This window comes from Pan troglodytes, chromosome 17, assembly GCF_028858775.2.
Source record: "Pan troglodytes isolate AG18354 chromosome 17, NHGRI_mPanTro3-v2.0_pri, whole genome shotgun sequence".
Lineage (NCBI taxonomy): Eukaryota > Metazoa > Chordata > Mammalia > Primates > Hominidae > Pan > Pan troglodytes.
This window is the reverse complement of record NC_072415.2, coordinates 19,982,197-20,008,146: the sequence shown is the minus strand read 5'-3', so window position 1 is coordinate 20,008,146 and position 25,950 is coordinate 19,982,197. Positions and strand designations below refer to the sequence as shown.

General features: G+C 41.8%; 1 protein-coding gene across 6 annotated transcripts in view; it reads right to left on the bottom strand.

Annotated features, from left to right (window-relative positions):
* The window catches only part of PIEZO2 (piezo type mechanosensitive ion channel component 2), a 478,008-nt gene that overhangs the window by 223,400 nt on the left and 228,658 nt on the right, over positions 1-25,950 (bottom strand). For all 6 annotated transcript variants that reach the window (XM_016933287.4, XM_016933289.4, XM_054671877.2 and 3 more), the window contains exon 4: positions 17,439-17,481. In XM_016933287.4, the coding sequence (XP_016788776.4) occupies positions 17,439-17,481 (43 nt within the window). The remainder of the gene's footprint in view (positions 1-17,438; positions 17,482-25,950) is intronic.

Here is a 25,950-nt window from a genome sequence, read left to right as displayed (position 1 = left end):
TCATTTATTATAGTTGATAAATTTGGTGGGACCGAATGTTCAGTAACAGCTAACTGTTTATACTGTAATGAATTTCTGCTTTTAGAATTCAATTTCACAAACACATCTGTTAAATATTCTTTGGGCATCTACTAAATGCTAGGCACTGTGATGACCTTGCAGCTTCCTCCTGATACCCAGGTGCTGTTGTTACAGTAGGTAGCTAGTCAGGGATGAGTGAGCCAGGAGAGGGTTGCCCCCACCCGCCACCAGGAAAGCCAGGTGAGCATCAGGTGATGGTCAGGTGGTTGTTAACTGTCTCTTTAAAATAGTAATTGGTCACAGCCAGCAGCAGGGAAAGGCCGTCTCCGTACAGATAGAAAGACACCCGAAACTGGTGATCAGCAGCTTCCTGATAAAATCCCAGGAGTTGGGTGAATGGGCTTAAGCATGTGCATTAAGAGGCAAAATGGGCCAAGTGCGGTGGCTCACACCTGTAATCCCAGCACTTTGGGAGGCCGATGGGGGCGGATCACCTGAGGTCAGGAGTTGAGACCAGCCTGGCCAACATGGAGAAACCCCCTCTGTACTAAAAATAAAAAAAAATTAGCCAGGCGTGGTGGTGGACGCCTGTAATCCCAACTACTTGGGAGGCTGAGGCAGGAAAATCACTTGAATTCGGAAGGCGGAGCTGGCAGTGAGCTGAGATCACCCCACTAAACTCCAGCCTGGGCAATAAGAGCAAAACTCCATCCCAAAAAAAGAGAAAAAAGGCAAAATAGCAGAGTATGACCTTCCAGGGACATTTCGCAGGTAAAGGGAAGCACGCCTCAAGTGATCATGCAAACAACTCCAGTGAAGACACTGCGCATGCTCTCTTCCCAAGTGCGGGCAGGCAGCTGTGCATGTGGGCAGCCCACCCCAAGGGAAGAAGAATCAGGAAAGAAGGGGCGCAAGACTCCGGAAGTATGCCAACGCATAAAACCCCAAGTCAAAAGCTCAAACCACACATCTGTCCTCCAAGATGCCTACTTGACCCCTTCCAATAGTAATTTACTTTCGTTTCATTCCTGCTCTAAAGCTTTTTAATAAATGTTCACTCTTGCTCTAAATCTTGCCTTGGCCTCTTTTTCTGCCTTGTGCCCCTCAGTCAGATTCTTTCATCTGAGGAGGGAAGAATTGAAGTTGCTGTAGACCCGTATAGATTCGCTGCCAGCAACTCGGGGTACCTGCCACCACTAACATTTTGATGTTAGATGTCTGCAGATCCCACAATCCCTCCCTCTCTTTCCTGAGATGAGAGTCTGTAACGAAGAATTTGCCTGTGCTCTTGCATGGTCATTCCTCCCCCTGAAGCCTCAGTGGGCTGTCATTTGCCCAGAGGCAACATGTGTCCTCCAGGCACTTAGGTGCCACTGGCTTCTAGCTCCCACCAGGTTATTTGGTAGAAAGTCAACGGCCTCATGGCCGGGCATGGTGGCTCATGCCTGTAATCCCAGCACTTTGGGAGGCCAAGGTGGGTGGATCACTTGAGGTCAGGAGATCGAGACCAGCCTGGCCAACATGGTGAAACCCCATTTCTACTAAAAATACAAAAATTAGCTGGGTATGTTGGTGCGCACCTGTAATAACAGCTACTCGGGAGGCTGAGGCAGGAGAATCGCTTGAACCTGGGTGGCAGAGGTTGCAGTGAGCCGAGATTGCACCACAGCACTCCAGCCTGGGCAACAGAGCAAGACTCCGTCTCAAAAATAATAATAATAATAGTAAGTCAAAAAAGAAAGTCAGTGGCCTCATGAGGTTGTTCAGTGACCACACCAGAGCCCCCCAGCTGGAACAGAGTGCCGGGGAATGGTGCCGTTTGTTGGGGTACCTGTGCAGCAGTAGCAGTGCCATGTGGGGTTGGTGATTGTGGGGTTGCCTCACTCAGGATTTGCATTGGAGTGATCCTCAGTTTAACACCTGGGAAATGGGGCGCTCCCTCTGACCTGCACATTTCATCTCTACCCAATGGACTACCAGCAACAGCTGTAATGGGTGCTGATGATGTTGTTTCTGTCTGTCTCTAAAACTCAGGGCCAGGCGTGGGCAGGCTCACGCCTGTAATCCCAGCACTTTGGAAGGCTGAGGTGGGCAGATCACCTGAGGTCAGGAGTTCGAGATCAGCCTGGCCAACATGGTGAAACCCTGTCTTTACTAAAAATACAGAAAATTACCCGGGCGTGGTGGCGTTTGCCTGTAATCCCAGCTACTTGGGAGGCTGAGGCAAGAGAATCTCTTGAACCCGGGAGGCGAAGGTTACAGTGAGCCGAGATCATGCCATTGCACTCCAACCTGAGCAAAAAGAGTGAAATTTCATCTCAAAAAAAAAAAAGAAAACAAAAAAAAAGAAAGAAAGAAAGAAAAGAAAAGTAACTTAGGCCAATGTGCAGATGACTCAGAACACACACTAGTATTCCTGGGGACTGGGAGCAAACACTAACCCTTCAGACCATGGGTCCTAGTAATAGTGAATGAGTCAAACAGAGCAGCCTTCATATTACCTACCACTATTTTTCTTCAAAAAATTAAACTCCTGTTTTCTGGAAGGGGCTGGTGACCACCTGACAATGTGGGGCGAGGCCTGACCATTGGGTTTCAGATTTCTAAGGACAGGTGTCTTCTTATCCTCCCTGCACTGCAGTCTCCATCCATTAGTGTTCTAATACAAAAACACCAGCAAATTCACTGAAATTACACTCAGTCCAATATGGAATTCGATTATCTGTGTGGATTTCTAAATTAATATATTTAACTGGTCAGAGCAGAGTGCAGAGAAGTTTTCAAACCCAAACATTTCTCATGATGGCCGAGTGAAAACAATTTTCTCTCTGTTTATGGCAAGCAGGTCAATAAACAGCATCTGGGAGAAGCCACTGGAAGCCGTATGTGAGGCCTCCCTGACTTCCTAATTTAATGTTGCTGCCTCCCTGTGCTACTGAGTAGACAACTGACCAGGGTTTGCCATTTGCCCTCTGAGTGACACCCTCTCAGGTCTCATGGCTCACAAATTCAGGATGTTAGTTCACTGATCCTTGCTGTATGAGGTCCGGCATCACCGGCCTCCACCTCATGTCTGAGAAGAAGGTTCCTGTTGGTTCAGTTCTGCTCGCCACCTACTGCCAAAAAGAGTTGGGGGTGAGGTGTGGTATGCAGGATTGCTTACTTCTCTGCCATGGCCTTCCACATAATCTCTGCTGAAAAAAAGTCTCTCAACCACCCCACATAAGGTGAGTCACTCCTAATTCACTACAGCAATAGAATGATGCAATGTCTATCCTCAAATCCTAAGACCTCTGAATGAAAAAGTAAAAATGCTAAACATCACTGCCTACTCTGATAACCACACTGCTAATAGTGTTGTGGGAGGAACCCGGTGAGGGATAATTGAATCCTGGGGTTGGTTTCCTCCATATGGTTCTTATGGTAGTGAGTAAGTCTCAGGAGATCTGATTTTTTTTTTTTTTTCTGAGATGGAGCCTCGCTCTGTCTCCCAGGCTGAAGTGCAGTGGTGCAACCTCGGCTCACTGCAACCCCCACGTCCCAGGCTCAAGCGATTCTCCTGCCTCAGCCTCCCGAGTAGCTGGTATTACAGGTGCCCAACACCATACCTGGCTAATTTCTTTGTATTTTTAGTAGAGACAGGATTTCACCATAATAGCCAGGCTGGTCTCAAACTCCTGACTTCAGGTGATCTACTCGCCTCAGCCTCCCAAAATGCTGGGATTACAGGCGTGAGCCACCACACCTGGCCCAGATCTGATGTTTTTATAAGGGGGTTCGCCTTTCACTTGGCTCTCATTCTCTCTTGCCTGCCGCCACATAAGACGTGCCTTTCACCTTCTGCCATGAGTGTGGGGCCTCCTCAGCCACGTGGAACTGTGAGTCCATTAAACCTCTCTTTCTTTATAAATTACCCAGTCTCAGGTATGTCTTTATCAGCAGCATGAGAACAAACTAATACATTTAAACATTTTTAAATGCACATGTAACTTCTAAAAGTGTACGCTCAAGGTGAAAGGAAAATCCAATCTGTAACCAACAAATTGTAACTACTTAATATATCCCTTCTGAATTAAGGGCAATAAGTCTTTTATGTAATACAATAATTTACATATTTCTAAAGTACTCTTCCTTTTATACAGGAAATGATTGCTCCATCTTAATAAAATACTCTGTCTTCAAAGACTTTCTCTGCTATCGAATGATATTGAGGTAGGCTGGTGCAAACTCCTCAAGTCCTTCTTGGTTATGCAGACAAAAAAATTTGACATAAAATCCTGGCTTACAAACTGTCTATTAAATTAAGTGCAACAAATGTTTATTTTATATCTTCTTTGCATTAGGGCATTGTGCTAAGCACAAGGTCATGAATACAGCATTCCACCCTTGCATGGATGTGATCTAAGAGGTAAAAGTTTTACCTAAGAGAGACTCTGTATATATTTAGACAGAGTTTTAGTAAAATATTGTATATGATATCGAGACCATCCTGGCTAACATGATGAAACCCTGTCTCTACTAAAAACACAAAAAATTAGCCGGGCGTGGTGGCAGGTGCCTGTAGTCCCAGCTACTCGGGAGGCTGAGAGGGGAGAATGGCGTGAACCCAGGAGGCAGAGCTTGCAGTGAGCCGAGATTGCGCCAGTGCACTCCAGCCTGGGCGACAGAGGAGACTCCGTCTCAAAAAAAAAAAAAAAAAAAAAAGGAAATAGGAGAAAGAAAGTGTGGGATGAAGTCAGACTGCAACCATAAGGAAAGTTAAAATCTGTGCAGAACGAAGTAGTGAGAGATAATTTGACTGAAAATGTGGGTGGGGGACGTCCTGAATATTAGGATGGGGAGTTAAAAATTAATTCAGTAGATAGGTGAAAAGTTGGATTATAGCTGTGTTTTAGTAAAAATAATTTTGTTTTCTTGTCTAGGAAGAATGAGGTAAGGAAATATTGGAATGAGGCCTAAGATCAGGGGAAGGGCCATTACCTTCCCAGGGAAGGGAAGGTGAGCCTATGCCTGAGTAAGGATAGCAGGAAGTCTGTAGAAAGGAGGAGTGAACATCAATCTTTCAGCCACAGGAAGGTGTTTCTATCAGAGATGCAAATCAGCATGGGATAGGAGCAATGCCAAGGAGTGGGGTGGGGGCTCAGCAATGCCAAGATGGGGTTGAAAGAAAAGGATTAAGCAAACATACGAAGACTGGGAGTCCTGCCTGACCAAAGCTTCCCTGGGTCCCTAAGCAATGAAGGATGCAATCAACTGAAGCCAAGAAAGGCAGGGAGGCAGAGAATACAACGTGATATTTAGGCAGCTTCACATTCAGGCAACGGGATTGCACTGGACACATAAGAAGACCCCAGTGGAGTCTGCAGAGACTAGCACAGGGAAGCATGGGCTCTATAGTTACAAAGACCTAACTGCCTTCGTTCAGCTGTCAAGAAGTTACTCAACCTCTTGGAATCTCCACTGACCTGGGAATGAAACAACCAAGCTATGGAAGTCATACAATACTGGGACAATCCTATAGTTGTTCGCTACTTCAAATATTCTGTGTAAACTTAGGAAGGTGTGTTTGTGTGTGTGTGTGTAGAGGTATATCAGGAAAATGAAGAATCAGGAAGAAACTGTTTTCACTTTATCTAGGATAATGTATTTCCAAAGATTTGGATGGAAAATCCAAACACTTCCTATGAAATCCACCTAATAAAAGCTGTCATTTTAACTGAGCAGTAATGTCTTTGTCTCCACTAAGGTGCTTCACTGGCTGAGCTTCCTCAGCATAAAATGCCTATGGAAAAGGCATTTTATGGTGGTTAGAGATATGAGAGAGCTAATTTCAGACTTGCACGTAGGATGCAGAACAAATAAGAAATATGAAGCCTTCTCTTGTAGCTGCCTATTAGCCCAATTCCCCTAAACATTCCATTTTATACACTCAACACCCAAGTGTTACCTCCATATCAAACAGCATGAATTTCCTGTCTACTGTTCATCATGCTGTCTACACCAAGACTTGAAATGTTTCAGTGACATATAGTTCATCTCTTCATGCCCCTCATGAAACCTACAATGTTCATGCTAACACCTCTGACTTTCCTAGAACAGTCAAGGTAATGACCTGGGAATTCAGTTTTTTAGTTCAAGAATGCACTGTTTTCTGTAGGATCTCATTGTCATTCATTAACTCGAAGACTGTTTATATTAGTCATAATGATCCAATTTAGGAAGATGGAGATTACAAATCAGAGAATATTTTCTTCCAGCCATGTTTTGAAAGAAAGAAGTTTTCATGAAGGATTGCTTATTTTTGCTAGAAGAAAAATAGATATTTTTACCAAACACTTATTAAATTATGTCATTATGCTTGAATAAAGGAAGGTAAAACTAATTAGTTTCTCTGTTGGAAGTCCTAGGTAAAGCTCTCAACAGCCTAAAAACATAAATCACTTACTTTTGTTACACACACACACACACACACAAGCACCTAAATCCACACATACACATGTACATATATTAATTTCTGGCTTTTAATCTGTGTTTGAAGTACACACAAGATACCTTGGCAGATCAGGGCAAATATCGAAATTGATCAATTGCATAGGGAAAGTTTCGTTACAATGATTATATAGTATCACATACATGTGAAAGTTTCTTTCCTAAGAGCTAACTTTTCTCATTGTGTGGGAGTTACAGGCACTTAAGTGTTTATAGCAAGATTGGAAGAGACCTCTGCCTACTATCTTATGATGAAATGCAGATATCTCATGACAATGGGTTTGAACAAAATCTAAGTCAGAATTCTGGTTAAGTTAGAGGTATGTTTGTCAGTTAGTACTTTACCCAGATTAAAGATTAACCATTTAGTTTGTCTTTGTCTTGGCACGTCAGTTTTCCCTATCAGTGCCTAAGGTGACCATAGTGACCACTAGTCACCGTGTCCTTCCAAACCTTTCATGTTTGCATTTTGGTACCAAACATCCACCACACACACACTAGGCTGGGGATAGTAAAATCACCCTGGCAAACTCTCATCCAGAATGGAAAATAGATGTGCTCCTACTTCTGCCTCCACACATGCGCAGTATCTCTCTTACCTAACCACAACTTTCATTTTTGCCTAAAATCCTTTCAATTCAGTGCCCCAGTCAGCCACTAGCAAAGATTCAGAGTTTTCCCTGGACCCATGCTAATTATATTATAGAAAACAACATTAGCATTTAGTACTATGCTCAATTCTTCATGCAACAATGTTTTTCAAATGAAAGAAAAGAATAGAAAAAAGATTTATTTAAAACAAACACATTTCATTAGTGCCAGAGAATATTTTAGTATGTTCACACTAGTCTTATCTGAAAGAACTGAATTCTGTGACTTTAATAAAAGTTCAGCAAATGCCGAAGGATGGTGGTGGGCTGAGGAAGAATCCATCCCATCTGATTCTCTGGTGTTTTCCAAGTTTGCCTCATTGTATCAAAGCAAAAGGGCTCCAGGTGTTTGCTTTATTTTGTATAAGGAATATAGGATAGAATTGCTGCAAATACTTCCACCATCAGAGACCCTCAGGATTTTCTTTGAGCCTCGGGATTTTCTCTCTGGGCTTTCTAATGGTTGATACCAGGATTCTGGCCTGTGCATGAGCTGTAACAGGGTGTGAAGCAGGGAAGGTAAATCACCTACTTCTATTCACACACACACACACACACACACACACTGCAGGTGACACTAAGAGTAAGGGACAGTAGAGTGACTTCTGAAAACTGCCACAGTGACTTAAAGCAAGAAAGCAGGTTGGATGGTGGCATTCAGAGTTCAAATCTGCTGTTTACTTCTTTGAGCTGGGTGGTCACATGGTGAAGTACTCTGAACCTTGGTTTCTATGTCCATAAACTAGTGTGGTGCCAACAGCCACTTTAGAGCATTGTGGAGTTTAACAAAACTGATGAATACATAATATGCCCTAGGGTGCTGAGTAGAATATGATTACTATTATCATTGATAACATTCTTATCAAATGGGGGCAAAATGAAATCATTAGTAATACAACTTCATCTGATTGAATCTATCAAATACAAAGTCAGATCCGGATTTTAACTCTGTCTTCATAAAAATCACACTTCCACCTCTTCTGCTTAATTTCTCTGTGTCTCAGTGTCAACATATGCAAAAAAAAAAAAAAAAAAAAAAAGGAGAGGCTCTCTCTAGGGTAGGGGTCCCAACCCCTGGGCCTTGGACTGGTACTGGTCCTCGTCCGTGGCCTGCTAAGAGACGGGTCACACAGCAAGAGGTGAGAGGCAGGCCAGCTCCACCTCCTGTCAGATTAGCAGCAGCATCGGTTTCTCATAGGAGCGAGAACCCTATTGTGAACTGCACATGCGAGGGATCTAGGTTGCATGCTCCTTATGAGAAGCTAATGCCTGCTGATCTGAGGTGGAACAGTTTCCTTGAAACCATCCCTACCCCTACCCCGATCCGTGGAAAAATTGTCTTCCACAAAACTAGTCCTGGTCCCAAAAAGGTTGAGGACTGCTGCTCTAGGGTATCTGGAGCTCTCAAATTGCAGAATGCTATGACCGAAGTTTAACTCATTGCCCATCTGCTTCCAGGGAATTGACAGAGGGCATGAAGGAACATTTGTAGATTTTGTCATCTGAGAAAGAAATACACTGATATCTGCATCCAAAACAGGGCTTTTAAACTGAGATAAGCTGACAGTGTGTTTTTGAGCTTCTTTTAATTCCCTGACACTGAATGTAAAATTTTCTGTTTATATGTCCAATGTTTTCATCAGATTCTCTAGGGATCTAAGACATGACACCCCTCCTCCCAAAAATGTATGAGCCACAGACTTATAAAGGTGTATAATTGGCAATTAAAGTAAAAGTATAAATAATATTAGTGTCATTTTGTACCTTAATAGAATAAATCCAAGCCAAAGATAAAACTGGAATCCAGGTTGTTTTGTTTCATATCAGTTAAGAGAGTTTACCACTGAAATCATAGTTCAGGTTTTCCAAAGTGCAGACCCTGAACAGAGGGCTTGGGTGCAGGTGGTTTATTTGGGAAGTCATCCTGGAAAATCCAAAAGGAAGGGATGGAGAAGAGATAGAAGACAAGAAAGAATGCATTGCTCGTGGTATAGAAAGTTTCTAGGAAGCTTCTGCAGAACCCTATGCAATGTGCCTCGAATTGTCCAAGGAATTGAATGGGGAGCTGGAGTATTTGTACACTACTTCTGTTGCTCACTGATGGGCAACGGGGCTTTTATCCCCAGCCTTTCCAGGCTGCCCCGGGGAGACAGCAGCTATGGGGAGGCACCAACCCATGGGCTGTACTCATTCCAGAATCCTTCCTCCCCTACACGCTGACAGCCAATTATTCACCAAGTTGTAACTTCGAATTCTACTTACCTAAAATGCGTTTGGCATACATCTGCATGTCACACTCACACTGTCCCTGTCTTGGTCGAGACATTATAATCACTCTCCTGAACTACTGCAGCAGCTTCCTAGCTGAACTCCTGGCTCATCTGGTCTACATTGCTGCTCGAGTGACATATCTAGAAGCACATCTAAGCTTACCTTCTCTGGGGTTTACACCCTTCAATGGCTCCCCATTACTACTGAATAAGATTCAAGGCCAGGCACGTGGCTCACGCCTGTAATCCCAGCACTTTGAGAGGCCAAGGTGGGCGGATCATGAGGTCAAGAGATCGAGACCATCCTGGCCAACATGGTGAAACCCCGTCTCTATCAAAAATAAAAAAAATTAGCTGGGCATAGTGGTGTGCGCCTGTAGTCCCAGCTACTCGGGAGGCTGAGGCAGGAGAATGGCATGAACCCGGGAGGAGGCAGAGCTTGCAGTGAGCCGAGATCACACCACTGCACTCCAGCCTGGGCAACAGAGCAAGACTCCATCTCAAAAAAAAAAGATTCAAACTTCTTGGCATTGCCTATAAGATACTTCCTGACATGGTTTCCACTCCATACCCAGATTTCATGTCTTATCAAGTGTGGCTTCACACTTCATCCCTAACGGTTCAGATGGATGAATGCCAATGAAGCCATTCTTCAAAACTCTGCCCAGATGTTCCCTGAAGTTAAGCTTTCACAGACAACTCCCATCCCTGTCCCCCAACTATGCAGCCAGGCCTTGCCTCAACCTCAAACATTGACCTACTCCTTCTTCCACTTCTGTAATGTAGATATCATTAGAATAGCACCTGGTACACAGCAGCAGCAGCTGCTCCAAAAACATTTTCAAGTGATTGAACTAAATGGTAGCATGTAACTCACAAAAATATAAAATATAGGAGTTATGTGTAAACATAAAATATAATAGTCAGTTACATGATACCGTTTAGTTATGTACCTTATGTTTACATATAGAGGAGATATGTATAAACATAAAATATAAATGGTATCATCTCTAAGACCAAGACCTATTCTTCCCATCATCCCTAGCACCCAGCATTGTTGTCATAATGTGTGTTCAACAAACCCTTATGGACACGTACAGCATGGTAGATTATGAATGAATAGAAGGTAGAGCCCATAAAACCGAGTTACCGCTTGCTTTTGCCTCTACTAGCTATGCAATCTTGGGTAAAATACTTAACTTCTACGACTTGACTTTACTCATTTGTAAGATGGAAAAGGTCTACTGTGTAGATTGTGTAGTACTTCCCCCCCAGTCACTCTCCTTTCTTAGGACGGTATTCTATATCCCTGTGTGTGATGTGTGGCTTAGAGTGGAACCCTGTGGGAGGAGCGTGCTTCTGTGCCCACAGGCCTTGGGCTTGGCACCTGGAAGTAGGCAGAGGTGGCATATTTCACACTGAGCAAATGCTTCAAGAGCCACTGCCTGGTATGGCCAAGGCATTTCTTCTTCAGCCACAAGAAAGCCATGTACCAAATGAGGGCTGTGTTTTAGCCTGGATCCCAGGATGGAGCAGGCACTGGAGAAGAGCCACAGTCAATCCACAGCCTCTGCAGCTGACATTTAATACAAGCAAGAAATCACCCTCTGGTCTTTTAAGTCACTGAGATATGGGGTTGTTCGCCCAGCATAACTCAGTAGAATCTGACTCTGGAAGTGGTGAGAATTCAGTAAATCCTAAAGCAAAGTGTGAACACAGAAGCCAGCATAGTGTAAGTATTTGATAAATTACACTTCCATTCCTGTGATGTTTATCTGAAAACTCCAAATATAGCCCAGGGGTGGGCAGGAAGCATAGGCTTAAAAATGTTCAAAGAAGAGAATAAATTAATATTTTGGTCTTAATCTTAAATAACAACTTTAAAAAATCATTTTTCCCAGTCATTTCCCCGATTATAAACTACTTTGACAAAATTTTACATTATAATTTCAAAATAGGTTGCTAAACTTTTCAGGAATATTTATGCACATACAGTCTGAAAGAATTAAAGAATTTAGAAGCCCATCTTTCACAAATCTAACATAAGAACAGGGTTAATCATTGAATTAAGACAGAGGTACTGTGTACCTCTCCATGCAAGGTACTGCGGGCTTATAAACTTACAAGGTTGGCCAGGCGCGGTGGTTCACGCCTGTAATCTCAGCACTTTTGGGAGGCGGAGGTGGGTGGATCACCTGAGGTCCGGAGTTTGAGACCAGCCTGACCAACATGGAGAAACCCTGTCCCTACTAAAAATACAAAATTAGCCAGGCGTGGTGGCACATGTCTATAATCCCAGCTACTCAGGAGGCTGAGGCAGGAGAATCGCTTGAACCCGGGAAGCAGAGGTTGCAGTGAGCCGAGATCATGCCATTGCACTCCAGCCTGGGCAACAAGAGCAAAACTGTTTCAAAAAAAAAAAAAAAAACTTGCAAGGTGGACCACATTTCTCTTCCCTCTACTCTCAGGAGTGAGCCGCCTCCTGAGCCCATGGCAGTGTGGTGCCTGAGTACTGTGAGATGCAGTGACAAATGACACTTCCAGAAGCTGCTGCAACGTAATGACAAAAAGACAGTGGGTCCTTTCTCTCTTGACTTTTTCCTAAGCCCACTCTTTTATAAGCACTCTCCAATTTCCCTATTAAGAAGTCATTAATTTATCCCACAAACATCAGATTAGCTAGTATATATCAGGCATTGCCCACGGCACCAGGGTATTAAGAGAGTCTCCTCCTCACTTGCTCAAGAATGTGAAAAGAATTATGAGAAGAGGTCATGCTCCTGGGAGTGGGCCATCAGGACAGGTTTTACTGAGCAACAATATCTAAAACTTGGGAGGTGGTTGGAAATTTCTTTATGACATAGATGCTGGGGAAGGGGCTTGCTGACAGACAGAGCTACGGAAGGCTGCGGTCACCCCAAAAGACAGAGCTAGGCCTTTTGAATTATGTCTACACTGAAGGAAAAAAAACTAGGGATATTTGTTGTCTCATTGCGGAAGGCTATTTTCGGGTGATTTCTATTTTAAAATGTTCTTTGAAGGAGCAAGATATTTTGTTCCACTATCCAAGCGGAGCATCAAATAAAATCACATACAATAATGTTAATCATAAGGTAATCTGAAGTAATGTTCTGATTACACAGAATGACTGAGAATATCGTCTTTGCTTTTTAATTAAAAATGGGCAAGAGATCAGTAAAATATTGTTATTTTTAAATAGACAGCAATATGATCTCCCAGTAAGCAAAAACTTTGATTTCTGCTGGCAAATTAATATACTCAAGCCTATTTACTTGCTGATATATTTTTCCCAGACAAAAAACGCAGCCTTAGATAGAGAAAATTGTGTTCAGAACTCACTGAGAGATCACTATGATAGATATTATAAGAACTTTTTTTTTTTTTTGAGACAGAGTCTTGCTCTGTCGCCCAGGCTGGAGTGCAGAGGGGCGATTTGGGCTCACTGCAACCTCTGCCTCCTGGGTTCAAGCAATTCTGCTGCTTCAGCCTCCTGAGTAGTTGGGACTACAGGCACATGCCGCCACGCCCGGCTAATTTTTAGTATTTTAGTAGACACGAGGTTTCACCATGTTGCCCAGGCTGGTCTCGAACTCCTGAGCTCAGTCAATCCTCCCGCCTAGGCCTCCCAAAGTGCTGGGATTACAGGCGTGAGCCACCACGCCCGGCCCAAGAACTTTCTTATATCCTGTCTTTTGTCGCCTTCCTGAGCCCATGGCCGTGTGGTGCCTGAGTACTGTGAGATGTAGTGACAAACGGCACTCCCAGAGGGAACATTTAAAATCCAGTCTGAAATTGTCCAAGTCCTCTTTCAATGCCTAAGTGAACTTTGAAATTTTATAATTTCAGAACAGGTTGCTACACTTCCCAGAAATATTTGTGTATTATCTGTAAGAACTGAAGAATTTAGAAGCCCATATTTCAGAAAGCCACCATAAGAACAGCATTAATCACTGAATTAAGAAAGATGGTCTGAGCATGGTGGTTCACGCCTGTAATCCCAGCACTTAGGGAGGCTGAGGCAGGTGGATCACCTGAGGTCAAGAGTTCAAGACTAGCCTGGCCAACACGGTGAAACCCCGTCTCTAATAAAAATACAAAAATTAGCTGGGTGTGGTGGCGGGTGCATGTAATCTCAGCTACTTGATAGGCTGAGGCAGGAGAATCGCCTGAACCCGGGAAGCAGAGGTTGCAGTGAGCTGAGATCACGCCGCTGCACTCCAGTCTGGGCAACAAGAGCAAGACTCTGTCTCAAAAAAAAAAAAAGATGTATTTGTTTCAAGCATCATGTTGAGATGAAAGCACTGTGAGAATGCAGCCTACCAATGACACACCCCATGGAGGTGAGCTGCCTCATAGAATTGTCTATTCTCCTCATCAGATTTTGCAGGAGTGAGAAAGAAACATTTGTTGTATTAAGCCACCAAGAATTTGGGCCGTTTTAGCTCCAAGCTTGTTGGTTTCAAAGCCACCCTCACTGATTACACATGATTAGCACAGGCAGGGTGTCCATGAATGTACAAAGCCACGCCCACCTGGCATCACCCTATCCTAGACTAATAAATGACTGTGATTTGGAAATATTTATAATCATAAGCTTAGAAAATCTGCACAGAAAGGTGAGCTGATTGAAATCAACATTTGATAGGCACAGATTCTTTTTTTCTATAATAAAAAAACTGAGTCTGCTTTTGTTATGTAGATATTACTAATGTAGTACTAGGAGTGGGAGGTGACTGAGAAGATACACAAACCTACATTACAACATTTTCTTTCTATATTATGACACACTTCTGTAATGAAGTCTTACAATAAACTAATAGCCCCACAGAGGGAAAATGTGATTGTGTGCAAGGTGAAAATGACGTATTATTATGAGTACAGCCACATAAACTGTGACAACGTGTATTTATTATGAGACAATGCATATAATCACACAGCTTCCAGAGAGACAAGTGAACAGCATCTCAGGGGAGGTCCACCACTATCCCATCTAGTGTTACTGCAAGGAGGGTAGGCAGGGCAGGTCCTCTAGGTCTTCCTTTCAGTATAACAGTTACACAACAGAAAGCGTCTTTGCTTTTTTTATTCTTGGAGAAAAAGCTTTGCAGCTTTAGCTGACTCAGTTACTTCTTTTCCTTTAGATGTGATCCCTTTAAAATAATCCGCTGGCAACCAGGTTGATGGATGAACTTCAAAGAAGGACATAGTGATGAAAGGATCGATAGCTTTTACAATTGCTCTAAAGAACCAGATAGCTGTATTTAAGATATAATTGGAATTTCCCTTTAAGAGAAAGAACAGGTTAAACTTGAGAAGAAAAAAGACAAGCCATATATAACAGTACTGCTGACATTTAGTCTTTGCAACTGTAAATATACAAGAACCTCAAAGATCACTATCTGTCCTATATTTGAAGGCACCTGTTGTGATGTGCAGAATACTGTTGGCCCTTAAACGAGAAAACATGAGATGACATGGGAAAGCACACGATGACATGTTAAGACATCCAAAAACCAGAATGATCACCAAAGGCCCTCAATGGACCCATACTATAAGTACTGAAAAGTAATGGTTGAAACTCTAGGCTCAAAAATAAACATACGCAAGAATTCCATGTGGTATGGTGTTAAAAGCTCAGTCTTTGGAACCAGGCAAACCTGGAACTGTGCGGGATGCTGCGTGGCTGACTGTATGGGTAGCCTGTGCAATTTTTTCAGGAGTTTTTTTTACCTGCCAGGTGATGACCAAAGTCTACAGTGGAGGTCAACAAATGACAGCAGCCAAATCCTGCCTGCTGCCTGTTTTTGTAAATAAAATTTTAGTGAAATACTTTTACATCCACTGTCTATGGCTGCTGGGAGGAAAGGCTGAGCCAAGGAGAAACAGGGGATGAGCCTGGGCCATCTAACTGTGCAGGAAACCCGAAAACGATAGAGTGATGGGTCTGTGTCAAAAGGACGAGAAGTCAACACATATATGTTCCCAAAGGCTGAACGTGAAATAATTTGAATTTACATGAAATGAGGGATTAGAATAACAAACTATTGCAAACAGACAAATTCAGAAAGTAAAATATTCTGTAAGACAACCGATCTGGCTTCTTCAGAAGTCAATGATGTGAAGAAAAATGAAAGGAAGCTGGAGGGGCTGGGGGGCACTGATCTAAATAAAGAAGCTTAAGAGAAGTGATAATGAGATGGAATGTCTGGGCTTCCATAGCATCCTGTTGCAACCAATACAAATGACATTTTTGAGACGATCAGGAAATGTAAATATTGACTGGGTATTAAATAATGCTAAAGACTTATTTGTATTAGGTATGATGATGGCACTAGGGTTCTGGAAGAAATGGCCCATTTGTTTCAGAGATGCATGCTGACCTATGTAGGGATGAAATGACTTAGTATCAGAACTTCTTTAAAATGTTTCAGCCAAAATAAATAACGTAAGTGTGGCAAAGACTTATGGGAGCTGGGGAGTGGATAGGTGACCTTTTTCTACTATTATCTCTATTTTTGTGTATGTTTGAGATGTTTCATAATATGAAAGAAGGATCAAGGGAAAGATGCTTTAGAAAAAGATTTCACATGGAACTGAAGCTGGGCATGAGTTTCCATTCTTTCTTTTAAGTTGGCCTATGGGATCTGACCACCCCAAATCAACTTCCTGCAATACCTTAAGAATTATTAAGGTAACAGCACTTACTGAGACAGCAAACAGCGATGGTGCTGATGTAGGTGTTGGTAGGGAAATAAATCATCTTTGAATCAATTAACAAGTGGCAAAGAAACTGCTACCACATGGGTCTACCGATGTGCTATTCTTTATTGCTACAGGAGAAACAATGCATTTTCAAGTATTTATTATTTCCTTTGTATACTTTAAGTGCTCTGTCAGCTTCATCAATACAGAGACAAACACATTTTCAATATGGTAAAAAGAACTAGTCAAAACCTACTGTGACAGTAAAATGAAATTAAAATGACTTTTTTTCTTCAATAGCTACATTTCCACTGAAAATTTGAGATAAGATGCTAAATGCCACTGGTAGAAAGCTGTGCAAAATGCTAACATTCATTCCAAGGTAGGTGGTTTAGAAACTGCATTGACCAGCAGGTGCAGTGGCTCACGCCTGTCATCCCAAGCCCTCTGGGAGGCCAAGCTGGGCGGATCACCTGAGGTCAGGAGTACAAGACCAGTCTGGCCAACATAGTGAAACCCTGTCTCTACTAAAAATACGAAAATATGTTGGGTGTGGTGGTGGGCGCCTGAGATCCCAGCTGCTTGGGAGGCTGAGGCAAGACAATCACTTGAACCCAGGAGGCAGAGGTTGCAGTGAGCCGAGATCATGCCAATGCACTCCAGCTGGGTGACAGAGCAAGTCCCTGTCTCAACAAAATTTAAAAAAAAGAAAGAAAAAAAGAAAAAGAAAAGAAAAGAAACGAAACTGCATGGACCTACCGGCACATTTTCTGATGTTTTAATGAGTCTATTTTTGTTTCTTTTGGGGAGATGCTGGTGTGGAGATGCTTTTAGCTAAGAAAAACATCATCTCAGATTTTCACTTAAGGCTAATAAGATCTAACATTTTTAATAATTGGGAAGAAATCAATAGAAATATAAACTTTTCTATTCTAAAACTGTAGAATTGATTATGACATATGAGGTGATGAAGCTAGGGGAGAGTCAACCATTTCCTGGGATTCTCTAATTGTGTAACTTACTTTGTGTACTGTTTTACAGTTCAAGAGGTGTTTTTACATCAATTGCCCCATTCCATCTTTATTTCCACTCTGTGTTCAGGCAAGGCTTTATGAAGTAATGCTCTACAAAGAAACTGAGGCTCGGAGGGGCAAAATGATGCTTGATCAAGGTCATACAGTTACCAAAAGGGTGGTGACAGGACTACTGATTTATAATCAATAAATTATTTAGAAGAAATTGGGACAAGAGTAACTAAAATGGAGACATGCTAACCCTTGCTTACCTTTCAAAGCCGATCTGTCGGAATGTCTTTTCCCATGTTGAGCCTGTAATGGAAGGGAGAGACATAATCAGTGCACATCAAGGACTCAGATAGTTTTGTTCGGCTTTTCCACACACTCTAGATATTTGGTTTTATGTTTAAGTAGGATGACTGGTTTTTCTTCAAATGCATTACTCCCCACCTCCAGTCCCAGATGACCTTTGTAGAATACAGAAAATTTAATAAAAAGTCTGCATTTACAGAAGTTGAGTCCACATAGGGATTTAAGTGCATATAACCCGCAATGTGGCCAGGTGCAGTGGCTCACGCCTGTAACCCCAGCACTTTGGGAGGCCAAGGCAGGCGGATCACCTGAGTTCAGGAGTTCAAGACCAGCCTGGCCAACATGGTGAAACCCTGTCTCAACTAAAAATACAAAAATTAGCTGGGCATGGTGGTGGGCACCTGTAATCCCAGCTACTCGGAAGACTGAGGCAGGAGAATCACTTGAACACGGAGGCAGAGGTTGCAGTGAGTCAAGATCATGCCATTGCACTCTAGCCTGGGCGACAAGAGCAAAACTCAATCTCGAAAAAACAAACAAAACAAAACAACAACAACAACAACAAAATCTGCATGTGACAGAACTCTCCATGCCAACCCCTCTGGTAAAGCATTAGGCCACTCCAATAATTCTCTAAAAATCTAAGTGTGTCCTGCTCAGAAAAATATGGTGGAACTCTCCTGTTAAACATAATCAAACAGCTGTACGTTCTAAAATTCAACTTGTAATTTTGTGGAGCAATCTGGAAAGCCAGGTGACACTGAAGTTCCAACACATCACCCGCCATCCCTTTATCTTACCAGCATTGACCACAGAATTCACATTTCCTTTTTTTTTTTAAGCTAAACATGTTAAATCAGAAGAACACAAAAATGCTGTTCCAACTGATATCAAGAACAGTATATCCAAATCCATAAGAGAAGGACAGCTGGGTATAAAAAAGATGTTATACAATTTTTCTATGTAATATTTCTTCCCTATGTCACAGGCATATAATAATTTTCTGAGTACCTGATATAAGGAAAAGTGCTAAATTTTAGGAAAAACCTTTTTAATAAAAATTCTGCATTTACCAAAATTAAGGATTTGTGCTAACCCGTGCCATTTGTTTACATTTTCCTGATGCTTAGTCAATGGTAAACATATTTTGATTTCAGTAACTATTGCAGGTAAATACCCACCTAGCCCTAAATTCATAAATTGTGTTGTGCACTAGTTGCTTGATAATCACAGCAGGTAGTTATTGATAATTACTGCCTTTCTGATAGAGTTACTTCTGTCAATAGGAAACGGTGGGTTCAGCACTGAGTCCCCAGCTAAAAGGCAGCTGAAAAGCTACCTGGCTTCTTTTCCTAAAGTCAAATTAAACTCGTACGGTGCTTAGGTTTATTTCTTGAGAACTCTGCCTCAAAGGCTTCATCTTCGGATGGCCACTCAGTGTCTCCTAGACATTAGGCTTCCTCAAGAGGAGTAGGAGGCCCCAGGGCCAACTCTCTGGCCTTCTCTAAGGACTGAACTAGTCCCAGGAGATCATGATCATGGGGTTTTGCCAGGGGACCTGGGTTCATACTAGTTGGTCATGATGGAGTGTTTTAAATAATTCCGATAAATAATAAATGACTAAATTTCGGATGTGGATTAGACACACAAACACTTAAAGCAGATTCAGGCTTATTTTTTCACATGAAGTCACTCTTCTCTGGCTGAATTCCAATATGTTTTGCTGAGTAGGAGTAAAAAAAAAAACACAGACTTTGAGCTAACCAGCCCAGGAATTTCTCTTGGCCCCTGGCCCAGGGGAGTGGGTCCCATGTGAATGTCTTCTGACCTGTGAGTCACATGCAAAACAATTAAGAATCCCTTTCTCAGGAATTCTTTTAAAAAATAGTGTTATTTTTAATTGACACATAATAATTGCACATATTTATGGGAACAGTGTGATATTTTGATACATGTCTATGATGTGTAATTCTCAGACAATTATTCTGCCCCTGAGATCCTAGCAATTAAGAGACTGGCAGAGAATACATAACCTGCGGAAGCCACAGTGTGTTCAAGAACAGTGGCAACTGCCTGCCTAGACTACGAGGTGGGAGAGATGAGAGTCTCCTACCAAAGTGAGAACCAGATGGCCAAGCACAGGCCAAGTGTGGAGGGTCCCCGGAGGGAAGGATTGGACGGTGAGGAGGTTGAGATGCTGCTCGTCTTGACTTCTCTTGCTTCGTGGAAGAAACAAAGCACCTTTTACATTTTTCTGCATTTCCACTGTTTTCTCAGATATTTTCAGTATTATTCTTATTTTTTATTTTAATAGGTTCAATTATTTTTCTTAATAGGTTCAATTTATTATTCAGGTAATTTTTTTAATTTAAATGATTTTGCTATACTATATTGTTAGGCTTTTTTAACAGGGAGTTTTAATTTAAAAATAAGCCCCACCTTCCTATTTCTGTGAAATGTAAACTTATTTAAACAGGCAGGACAAGTCAAAAGGTTTCGATGCAAGACACTCAGTTCTCCTGAGAATAAACATTAGGCCACTCAACCAGGCACAACAGCAGTGGCAGAACGACTTCTTTCTATTCACCAGAAATCAACTTAATGATTTCAGTATCTGACATACCACAGGCTCATCATTTTTTGCCACTGATACTTTCCTAACCATCTTAACATGCTAAATATGAGACTAGATATATTAAAATATGGTTTCTGCCCTCAAACTCCACATACCCTAGAGGTTTGGATTTTTATGTCTTTTGTGAGCACTTAGTCATGATGAAACAAGAAACACACAATAAATGGAACAGACATGTCCAGATCCTTTGGCACCACGAATATTTCTGGCAGCCCATTATTCAGTTGCTGGGGAATTCTTTTAAAGCCATTAACCATGCTTTACATGGTAAGGTAATACTATGCACTTTCGCCAAAGCAGTCCAACAAGGGGAAAGAAGTAGCTGGCAGACTTCCTTGATTCAACACTTTTTAAATGAGATTTATAATATAGAGAAGTTTAAAACATGTTTTTTTTTTTTTTCAGGAAAACCGAAACAGCAACAATAATTAAAAGGAAAATATATAGCATGGAGAATGGATGTCCAGTCATCTCTCAGTATCCACAGGGAATTAATTCCAGGACCCCTATGGACCCCAAAATCTGCAGGTGTTCATGTCCCTCATATAAAAGTGTAGAATTTGTATATAACCTTGCAGTCCCCTGCGTACTTCAAATCATCTGTAGATTAATTATAATACCTAGTAATAAATATAAATGCTATGTAAATAGTTGTTATATTGTACTGCTTTTTACATTTGTATTGTTTTTATTGTTGTATTTTTTTCAAATATGCTTTTTCAAATAATTTTGATCTGAGATCAGTTGAATTTGTGGGTGCAGAACCCATGGATACGGAGGGCCAACTGTAATTCATAGAAGGGATTTTTTCCTTCCAAATCTTAGATGAAGCAGTTAGAAATAATGAACTGTGATTCTTCACTTTCAGAAACTGTCCTTTGTAGATCCAGTATCCAGTCAACAGAATTGAAATGCAGAGCGGAAGATGGCAGAGTCCAGACACAGTAAACAAACCTTGGACTAAATTGCATTCAGCTGCAGAGCAGGTCCCAGTGTCTACCACGTGTGTCCAGGGTGACAAACCAGCCTTTAAGCTCCTTCCAGGTAGGATGTTTCCTCCTGAATAAGTAAACCAGCCATCGCTCCTTTACGAATGAATCCAGCTCTGCCTGTCCATTCTCCTCTCACCCTCCCTCTTCCACCCTATCTACCTATCAACCTCTGTGGCTTCCATTTTCCCTCCTCTCTAATAACATTGCTGCACCACAATTAGCTACATGGGGTCAAGATGGAACCTCTGCCAGTTTCTGCACTTATCTGGTAGGAAGCTCTCTCTCCTCAGCTGCCAGAAAGCCAGGCTCACCCATGACCAAGTTTGCTGCCACATGCAACAGCCTGTGTGTAAGAGGGAAGAATGGGTCACGTGTGCAGAGGGAAGCAGGGATGGAGAGAGGAGGCTGACTCCTCATGGCATTCCCATCTGCCTCTGTGCACTCCATCAGGATGCCCTCGCCTTCCCTCACTTCCCAGTTACAGGGAAGAAAAAATAACCTGGGTCACCTATTCTCATTTTAAGTCGGGGCTCTGATAGCTGTATCTCAAAGAGCACTCAATATAGACAATGAAAATAAGAACAATTCCTTGCACATCCAAATTTTAGGTAGTAAGGAAAGCAAGTTTAACAATTTCTAGCCATCTTTAGTCCTATTTTAAATCAAGAGTGGCATTTCCCCCAAATCAACATAGCAATAAAACAGTTTGCAGTTATTAATCCCTTACCAAGTAGGTGCTAACTTCCTATATATTAGCTAATTTAAGCTTCTCAAATATTCTGTGAAATTAGTACTATTACTACATCCCCTTTTCAGGGGAGGAAACCAAGGGTTAGAGATTAGGGACCCCAAGGCCAATGTTCTTATTTACTCACTGGATCGTCTCATCTTGGGAACTGTGTTCTGCATCCAGAATTGGTGGGTTCTTGGTCTCACTGACTTCAAGAATGAAGCCACAGACCCTCGCAGTGACTATTACAGTTCTTAAAGGTGGAGTTTCTAGATTAGCTAGACACAGAGTACCGATTGGTGCATTTACAAACCTTTAGCTAGACACAGAGTGCTGATTGGTGCATTTACAAACCTTGAGCTAGTCACAGAGTGCTGATTGGTGCATTTTCAAACCTTGAGCGAGTCACAGAGTGCTGATTGGTGCATTTACAGTCCTTTAGCTAGACACAGAGTGCTTGGCAGTAAAGTTCTCCAAGTCCCCACCAGAGTAGCTAGACACAGAGCACTGATTGGTGCGTTTACAAACTTTGAGCTAGACACTGTGCTGATTGGTACATATACAGTCCTCCAGCTAGACACAAAAGTTCTCCAAGTCACCACCCAACTCAGGAGCCCAGCTGGCTTCGCCTAGTGGATCCCATGCCAGGGCCGCAGACAGCCAGTCCCACGCTGCGTGCCCCTGCACCCCTCAGCCCTTGGGTGGCCGATGGGACCAGGAGCCGCCTAGCAGGGGGTGGCGCCTGTAGGGGAGGCTCGGGCCTGCGCTGGAGCCAACCGCGGTGGGGCTCAGGCATGGCAGGCTGCAGGTCCGGAGCCCTTCCTTGAGGCAAGGAGGCAGAGGCCTGGCGAGAATTTGAGCATGGCGCTGGCGGGCCAGGAGTGCTGGGGGACCCAGTTCCCCCTCCGCACCTGCTGGCCCGAGTGCTAAGCCCCTCACTGCCAGGGCGTGCGGCACCAGCAGGCCGTTCTGAGTGCGGGGCCGTGAGGCCGCGCCCGTCTAGAACTCGCGCCGGCCGGCGAGTGCAAGCAAAGTCCCAGTTCCTGCCCGCGCCTCCCAGTTCCTGCCCGCGCCTCTCCCTCCACACCTCCCCGCAAGGAGAGGGAGCCAGCTGCAGCCTCGGCCAGCCCAGAGACGCGCTCCCACAGTGCAGCAGTGGGCTGAAGGGCTTCTCAAGCATTGCCAGAGCGGGCCCCAAGGCGGAGGAGGCACCAAGAACGAGCGATGGCTGCCAGCACGCTGTCACCTTTCAGTTCTAGTCTTCCCTTCCTTCTCCATATTCCCATTTTTATTCTCCTCCCTATCATGTGTCTCCTGCCTCCTGCCATCTGATTATAATTTTTTAAAAATACCTTTTTTATTCCACAAAGTTGTAGTGTCTGATGATGAATTCTGGAAGCCTGTGAATGCCTATAGAAGTTCTCTGTCATCAAACCTCCTTGCACACGACCTTCCGTCCAGGCCCTGAGAATTCTCCTATGTTGATTTTGTTTAACACTCCCCAAGTACAGGGGGAGTTCGTTCTGTACAAATATACATAGACAAAAGGTCATTCACCAATATACTCTCCGCAGCTGATGGAACAAGGGAGATTATTTTTTATTTCCTCTAATTTTTTTCTGTAATAGTGGTTTAAAACCACAGGGCTTTGCTTGTTACTTTAAATCAGACATCTTGATTTCTAATAACAGCTCTGCCTCTGGTCATCTTTATTTCCTTAGACAAGTTACCCTTCGGTCTTTCTCCTCCCTTAATATAACACCAAAGGGTTTTTAACAGGCTCCTTTCATTTTGCAGTTTTATATTTTCATGAACATCATCACTGGAAAAGCAGACATCTCTGTCTTCATATTGTAAATTCATTATTCACTTGGTCATCATGTTTCTTCATTGATTACTTTTACCAATCATTCTTTCAATTGATTCATTACTCAATTTTTACCACAGAAAAAAGTAACTTTGTTTTCCCTCTAGGTTACCTAATGTAGTGGTAAAACTGGTGGTCAAAGGAGGCACAGTTTTCATTTAATTCAACAGTTTTTCATGAAGCATGTCTCAGCCGCTGAGAGCCACCTGAATGTGGACCTGCCCCTCTGCTTCTTCAAAATAATCAGCAGAAAAGGATTAATAATTCATGGAAGTGGTGGTTTTTTGCCAGCATATTCCTATAAAAAGGGAAATATTTTCACATACTGTAGGGGCTGCCAGGCAGCTGAACATGTGGCCTGGCACAGAAATTGGTGATGAAACTAAAATATCAGGAAATTGTACCACTCATAACTTTTCTGCCAGAAGTTTCATTTACATTATTTTTAACTCTTCAGAGGAAGAGATTTTCGTATCTAATCAAAGGAGCCAAGATTTTTTACCATGCATTCAACACTGAACGTAATGTGAAATTCTAAGAGAAAAATAGATTTTTCCTCTCAATTAATAGTGACATTTTACTTTGCCAATATTAAGATGATCTTCTGTTGAAATTTAGCTGAAATCTGTTTAACCCCAGAAATGGCTGCTCTAATGGATGATATATACCCAAGGAACACAATTTTCTCAGCAAATGAGTAATTTCAGCCTTTTGGGTTAAATGGTGAGATCTATAAAATTTTCCAAGTCCTATTTCCCACATGAGATTCATCATTAATAGATTAAAAGTAATTATAAAAGAGATAAGACAAAACATTATTTATCATCCCTTAATTGTTTTCATATTTAATGACATATTGTTTTTTAAAATATCATTTTCATATCTACCTAATACTCTGGCAGTGTCTATTTTCCCCGATCTGATCATAAATATCTAGATGGCACAACCTTAAGTATATAACAATTGCTGTTGTTTATATTTTGCTTTTTATCCCATGTATCCTTTATCAGTTCTTTTCATAATGTCTTAATATTTTGTCATCTTATATGATGGGTGGGTGATCTCTTCATAAAAGACAAAAGTCAGAATTCATCAGTCTCACTATCAACATATGTTCAATGGTGCGCTTTTCAAAATAAATAGCTTTATATTTTTCCTTATTTGTAAAATAACAATGATTTACAAAACGTGAAAATACTAAAAATCTTTTATTTTTGCATAGACTCCCCCACACACTAAGACCAGCACATACAAAATACAACCACTCTATTTCGAATCCTGCTTCAATTACATATTAATATATAATTAACTCAATGTCTATAAATATAGCCATGTAATCACTTTACTGCTTATATAGTGTTCCATAATTTAACAAAATTTAATTTCTGATTAATATGTAAATTTATATCTACATTTTTGCTGTTATATATAACATTGCAATGAGCGACTATACCTATATCTTTGAACATTCATTCAATTATTCCTTTAGGGCAAATTCCTAGGAGTATAATTATAAGTATATGTAAAATTTTGGTTAACACTACCAAAATTCTAACCCTCAAATTTATTCAAATATATGTGCTCAATTGAATTTTTTTAACACAGAATTGAGTTTTTTATAAATCTTTTTTATCTTTTACAAAACATTTTATTTTAACTTACATTTTTATAATTAGTAATAAAATAAATTTTCTTAGGTTTGTCAGAAATTTTAACATTTTATGTGCATGTTGTGTGAACTGTCTCCTCATGCCCATTGTCTATTAGATATTTGTCTTTAATCCTTTAATCCCAAATATGGCATATCTGCAGCCAATTCATTTGCCCTTTAGGTTCAAATTTTCATATACTAACTTCCCCGAATAGAAGTGATTAATGTTTATCATGATTAATTTCTACCATTTTAGCTTTTGAATTTTTCAATTTTCTTTTGTTGTCCCAGTAAGTGCAAACAAATATTATATTTGTTTTTTGGCCCTTAGGAATTTTTTAATATCCAAATACGTCAACTCAAGAAGGTATTGAATGAGTTCAACACATGTGTTATGCCCTCATTTTGGGTTGGCCAGTCAGGCTGAACAGACCCTGCCACACCTACTCACTCTTTGTAGAGACTAGGGCAGGTCTGTTCAAAAACATTCATGCTTCAACACTCTCATCTATGCATGGAGGGTACTGCAACACCTTAACATTGTTTCTTTTCAAAAATTACTTCCATATTACTCTCAAAAGAAACATGATTCCT